The sequence below is a fragment of the Octodon degus genome, unplaced genomic scaffold (genome assembly GCF_000260255.1).
Source record: "Octodon degus isolate 3935 unplaced genomic scaffold, OctDeg1.0 scaffold00379, whole genome shotgun sequence".
In the NCBI taxonomy this organism is placed as follows: Eukaryota; Metazoa; Chordata; class Mammalia; order Rodentia; family Octodontidae; genus Octodon; species Octodon degus.
The window spans coordinates 91,010-97,143 of NW_004524955.1; the positions used below are offsets into that span (position 1 = coordinate 91,010).

General features: G+C 42.2%; 1 protein-coding gene and 1 pseudogene across 1 annotated transcript; both read right to left on the reverse strand.

Annotated features, from left to right (window-relative positions):
* The window catches only part of LOC101575181, an 85,996-nt pseudogene that overhangs the window by 62,206 nt on the left and 17,656 nt on the right, over positions 1 to 6,134 (reverse strand).
* On the reverse strand, positions 323 to 3,156 carry LOC101575581 (zinc finger and SCAN domain-containing protein 4-like). Its single transcript, XM_012513228.1, has 3 exons — positions 2,764 to 3,156; positions 1,494 to 1,659; positions 323 to 1,404 (listed from the first exon to the last, which is right to left on the reverse strand). The coding sequence occupies exons 1-3, from the start codon at positions 3,154 to 3,156 to the stop codon at positions 323 to 325; spliced, it is 1,641 nt and encodes a 546-aa protein (XP_012368682.1).

Here is a 6,134-nt window from a genome sequence, read left to right on the forward strand (position 1 = left end):
CACTGTCTCAGCATGCCCTAGGAGCAGGCCAGCGATCGAGGACCCAGCCCTCATGTCTGCCTAAGGAGGTGCTTTAATCTGCTGAGTTATTTGGCCAGTCCTTCAATGACTGTTTCTAGTTGAATTTCTCCAAGTAACTCTGAAAGAAGCTCTTCCTGAACTCAGCCAAGTTGGGTCAAGTAGCATACTTAATTGAATAGGTTGCCATTGTACATATGCCCTTAAATGGTGCATATTTGGTGAAGGAAGAATCTAAGTAGAAAGCACAACCAAGAAATTACATGACACATTGTCACTGGATAATGCGAGGCAACCAATTATCTCAATATGGATTTGTGTCCATTGTAGTCTCAGTGGCTGCAGGGGAAGATTCTGATGTGGAGGGAACATTTTGCGATCCAGATTTCTCATGCATTTTCTTGTGACGATAATATGTGGAAGACTGGCGGAAGCTTCTGTCACAAAAGGGGCATTTATAGGGCTTCTCTCCTGTATGTATTCTCTGGTGAACTCGCAGGTTGCTTTTGTGTGTAAAAGATATTTCACATGTGGCACAAGTAAATGGCTTCTCTGTCTTGTGAATCATCTGATGCACCCGTAGATCTGATCTCTGGAAGAACCCTTTCTTACACTCGGTACAAACAAATGGCCTCTCATTCTTATGTCTTCTTTGGTGGGCTTGTAAAAGGGAAGGATACCTAAAAGTCTCTGGGCATTCCTCACATCGGTATGGTTTAGAGAATCTAGTGACTCCTTCTTGAGATCCCTGACAGATGGGATTGCCCTCATTGCTGTGGTGTGTAGTGAGAGGTTCAGGAGAGGACTGGTCTGACCTAGAGGATGATCTTGATCTCCCTTCCATGGATACATTTTGGGAAGTATTCACTTCATTGATGATGTTCTGGACAGCCTCAGGGGAGGACTTATCTGACATGGAGGAAGAACGGGGTTGCTCTTCTGCAGAAACATCTTGGTCAGAGTTTGCTTCATGGTAGTTCAGGACAGATTCAGGAGATGATCCTTGTGACCTGGTGGAATATCTTTGTGCCTCATCTACAGAGACATGGAAATCTCTGTAAGAGTGTCCTTCATTTCTGTGATGATTAGAGACAGGCTCAGGAGAGGACAGGTCTGGCCTAGAGGAAAATCCTTGTCCCATATCCATTGGAACATCTTGGTAACTAGGACTCTTCTGGGGCTCTTCCTGCAACCCACACATGACTGGCCTTGTTCCTCTGGATGGGTGTGCATTCTCACAGGAAAGACCTGCCCCTTCAGGCCTGTGACCACTCTCTTCAGGGATCATGAGTTGGGAACCTATTTCTTTTTCTGGATTTGGACTATTGTCCTTTACATCAGCCACTTTCCAGGAATTTGTGCCTCTATCTTCTTTATTTTCTCTTCCTGTGGAAACAAAGTAGTCATGCAAGGAAGTTTTACACCCACTGGCCCATCAAGAATACCTCTGTGAGGTGTAGATTCACATGGCTCACCTTGTCTTGCTTCCAAAGGAGCATTCTGGGAAGCCTGGAAGGTTGGTCCAATATTCTCTCCTGTTAAGGATTTTGCTGACAACTGTCTTGTGAGATGAGCAATAACTTCTTTTAAGGGCATGTCCTCAGCAAAAAGAGCTTCTTCTCCCTGCATGCGCACTTGAATCTGTGAAAAGGGTGAGACCATAACCACATATGATTGTGTCATATGACAATGTCCTTTAGGAAAAGTTACCCTTAACAACATTCACATAACCTTTGTCTATGAATTACTACATCCATCTTCTCTGATGGTGTCATTATCAATATTTACATGTTGTTAGGTTTCGAAGTCACTATGGACAATGTATTTCCAAATATTTCATCATTGCCCCTGGGTAATATGCTTGACACAGACACACACTGCTTTCTTTTAAATACTTAACATTGTTTCATATGTATCTATTTGAAGACATCATGTCTCACATGTTCTTGATCAGTTAATATGAACTCATGGCTCCTCACACTTTAACTTCTCCTGTACAAAGTGTATGCCCCACATACAACATCTCCATAGCGTACCTGATAGAATTTTCATCTTCCTAGAAACTCTGCTAGACAGGATTTTAGTATTATTATTGAGTGTGATTTTAAACAAAATTTGAACAAAGTGAAAATGTGCATAAAATATGCAGATAAAGAGAAATCTCCTTCATAGTCTACCATCTAAAAAAATCCAGATGGCATTCTACCCTTATTCAGCACCCCAGAATGTGTGCCCATGGGCATGGTTTTTCTCTCATGCTGCACAAATTTGCCAATGACTGATGGTGTTTTGCATACTAATTTTGGCATTACAAGTGTACAGAATTTTGACAATTGGGAATCTAAGGCAGAGTGTCCCCTATAAACTACTGCAGTATATCCTCTCTAATTAATTTACTTAAGTTATGGCTCCTTGAGTGCTGAAGCAACTCTTGCCCAATACATTTCTTTCATATTAGAGGCCTCTGCTCAAATACTTATTTGGTGGATAGATTAATGTATCTGTTTTGAATAAATCAATCCCATAAAATATTCTTGGCTAATATGCATCCTGTAGAATGAAGGAATGCATACACTTCTGCTTTTTCTTCATAACTTAGAGCAGTAGAAATTCTCCTTGGTGAGGAAGAGTGGTGGGGACTGTGTGTTCCAATAGCTGAATCTGAAATAACTGTTGGCTTTAAGGTAATGCTGAATAACTGTGCTTATTTTGGCCCCTCTCCCAAGACGAGATCCCTTTATTTACCAACTCAGCTGGCTTCATACAGTCATCAGGAAGGTCTTCCATGAATTTCTCGAGCTCTTTCCCACTCGACTCCCATCTCCTCCTCAGCATAGCCTTGTCCCTGCAGTGGCCACTGAGCATAAACTGCTCCACGGCTAGCTGAGCCACAATCTCATCCTTGCTACGCTTCCGTGTCTGCAGCCATGAGTGAAACGTCTCACAGAGTCTTTGTATTTCCGCCCTTGCACTTGGATTTTGGCTGTTTTGAAGTGAGTTGAGCTCAAGGCCTGAGAACTCCGAAGTCTCTCTTTCTCTGACTGCTGAATCTTGGTTTAAATTAAACGCCAGGTTTTCTACTTCGAGGTTGTTTGAGGAAGGTTCACGGGAAAGTGATTTTCTGAGATCTAAAGCCATTCTCACCAAATGTTGTCAGTCTCAACCTTGATGCTTCAGTCTCTGCTGCCTTGTTTGTCGAGGGAATCTGCTTCAATTGCTGCAAGATTAAATGATGTAAGCTAGAAATCCAAAAAATATGTAATTAAGAACTAACAAGTCACACAAAATTTCTGGACCACATAGCTTCATGAAAAAACACTCAGATTCAGTGTTTGATAATAATTTTGATCCATGTTGTACCTACCACACAGTTTTGTTCTATAAAATTTGCTTTGCAAATTGGATGCTTTGCCAATGCTTTTGCAACCCTTTGTTATCCCTCATATCTCTGATGAGTACTCCTATTGTCTGTTCCCCATGCCACATTCATATGCTCCTTCTCTTTTCTCTAACAAATGTCCTCACTGTTAACCTCCATTATATCATATAATATATTCTTCAATTTTGGGAACATCAATTCAGCATATTTGGTATCTACTATTTTTCCTATATTGGTATAATTTAAATTTGCACAATCTTTGTTTGCCTTTAATATCTCAGTTTAGTTGCAGAGACAGGAAAGAAAAAAATCAAGGGTAAAGGAAAAAGTACATAGAATAAAAACAAAGCCAAAATGCATGCAAGCGTCACCTTACTTTGTTGATCTCCCTGTACCCTTGTGTCTCCTCTAGAATATATTCTGTACAAGAGCTGAAATGGAGCTTTAATTGCACAAGTTTCATCTGAGATCTGGACAATTTAAGGCTCATTGTTGAAAATACCCAGTACATAAAAATCCAATGCCTGTTATATTACAACACATTATGTATGTATCCTTTCCTATTTTAAATGCTAACAGTTCAAACAATTTTTAATTTTAGAAAAATTGGACAGATGAGGTGGCACATACCTGAAATCCCAGTGTCCTACAAGGCTGAGACAATATGATCACATGCTTAAGGCCCACCAAGCAACATGGCAAATTGGCCAGACCTTGTCTCAACATAAATACTCAAAGAGCTCTGGAGATGTGTTAAAGTCCAGGATTCCATCCTGGCTACTGCCACATAAGACAAGGAGGGAAGGAGAGAGGGAAAGGAGGCAGGGATGGAGAGAGTGAGGAAGGGAAGGAGGGGAAAATTCATGTTAGGTGGCAGTCATACCTAGGCACATAAGTGCATGATTAACATTTTAGTGTCATTTCATGATTGAACTGTTAATCTTAGATTTAATGAGACTGGATATCTGTCTTAGATGCTTTTTTCTCATATATGAGACAAAAACCCTCACAACCAAATTTAAGAAGGAAAAGTTTACCTAGCTCAGAATCTCTGGAAAATTCAGGGCATACTCATTTGGCTCCAAGGCAATTGGCACACTGCAGAGGGCAGCAGTTCGTGGCTGCAGAAACCAGCAAAGACAGCAAGAGCAAAAAGGGAGGAGCAGCAGGAAGCAAGCCTCTCTCCCTCCCTTTGGTTATATGCTATCTTCCACAGTAGGGTGTGGTCAGTACTCCCAGCCATAAAGCCCAGCTTTGGACCGTGATGCAATCATGAATTGCAAAGAGGTTCTGGCATGAATTTGAATTGTTGAAATCAGTAGTAGTCATCTACCAGGGCTGAGGCCCTAAGACCACAGCTCACACCCCCTTCAGGCCCGGCATCAGTCCTAGATACAACATCCTTTCACTTTTCCTCAACCGCAGGGGAGACCCAAGTCAGCTACTTAGCTGTCACTATACCTGCCAATCAGACTGTGCTCCTGGCAAAAATCCATGTAACACCAACAATCCTTTGTGTCAGGTAAGACGATGACCCTAGATGCCTCAGATTCTCTCCATGTCCTGAGAAATAATAGAGCCAATATTCTTTCTTTTACTTCTGCTTCTTTGCAGAGTTTCTCAAAAAAAGTAACAAAAGGCCCATCCGATGCATGCATGAGGCTCTGGCAGACAACTAAACATAAACCTTAAAATTCTAGCCCTTGTTCCTGAAAGACTTATGTACATCCCTTTATGCAAAAGGCATTTTAGTCTATCTCTAAGAGTTGTCAAAGTCCTAACAGTTTCAGCATTGCTGAGAATGCTAAGTCACAAGTCTCCTGTGAGATTTAAGCAGTCTTAGGTGTGAGCCCATACCCAAATTAAATTGAAACACAGCATTCAATGGCACAAGAAAAACATTACCAAACGTTCCAAAAGATACAAACAATGGTTTCAAAGCATTGGGAAACAAGCAAGTCCAAAATCCAGAAAATCAATCATTAAGTCAAGTAGCTTCATGTGGAACAGCAGAGGCAATCTGTAACAAGTTGTGAGCTCTGTGTGGCTCCACCTCCAGGATGCTTCTTGGTCATAGTTCCCATGGCTTCTCTCTTAACCCTGCTTTGCTCTCTCCTTGCAGTTCTCCTTAGACAATCCATCTACCTGGCTTTCCCAAACACCTGATGTCTCCCCTACACAATTGGATCACACTCACAGCTTTCCACACTAACTCTCAGGAGCAATGTGCTGTCTGGCCTCTCAGCAATTCTCCTAAAATCTATGCGGAAGGCTTACTGACCTCAGAACACTTACATTCCACATGCACCTAAAACCAGCACCATGGCAATGATGCCAAGGTCCGCTGCCAGCTGCAGCAGTAGGCAGGATGTATTCTCTGTTGGATATTGGGGTCAAGCACCTAGATTTCTGAGCACTCTGACACTGATTTTGAGCAGTAAATTCACTATAATGCTGCCACTCTGGAACAGAGTGTGCTAGCCACCATTTTGAAACATGGCACTCCTTGGCTTTCTCCTAAAGCAACGTCATTTTCTTCTACGCTTGAGGCTGAAAAGGGTGGAGACTTGTTTCTCCCAGTAATGCCCTGAGGCTACCTTTTCTTTTTTTTCCTTATTATAATTTTATTTTATTTTGAAAAGTAAAGCAAGGGGACCAGTCCCAGCCCAGGCGCAGCGTGGGCCGGACCCTCTCCCACCCCCTCGGGCCACCCCACACCACTCTGCCATACCTCCCC

Coding starts and splice junctions, on each gene's coding strand:
- LOC101575581 (XM_012513228.1), bottom strand. CDS start 3,156: ATGGCTTTAGATCTCAGAAAATCACTTTCCCGTGAACCTTCCTCAAAC. Junction 1,660..2,763: donor GTATGAAGCCAGCTGAGTTG/GTAAATAAAGGG, acceptor CCCTTTTCACAG/ATTCAAGTGCGCATGCAGGG. Junction 1,405..1,493: donor TCCTTTGGAAGCAAGACAAG/GTGAGCCATGTG, acceptor TTGTTTCCACAG/GAAGAGAAAATAAAGAAGAT.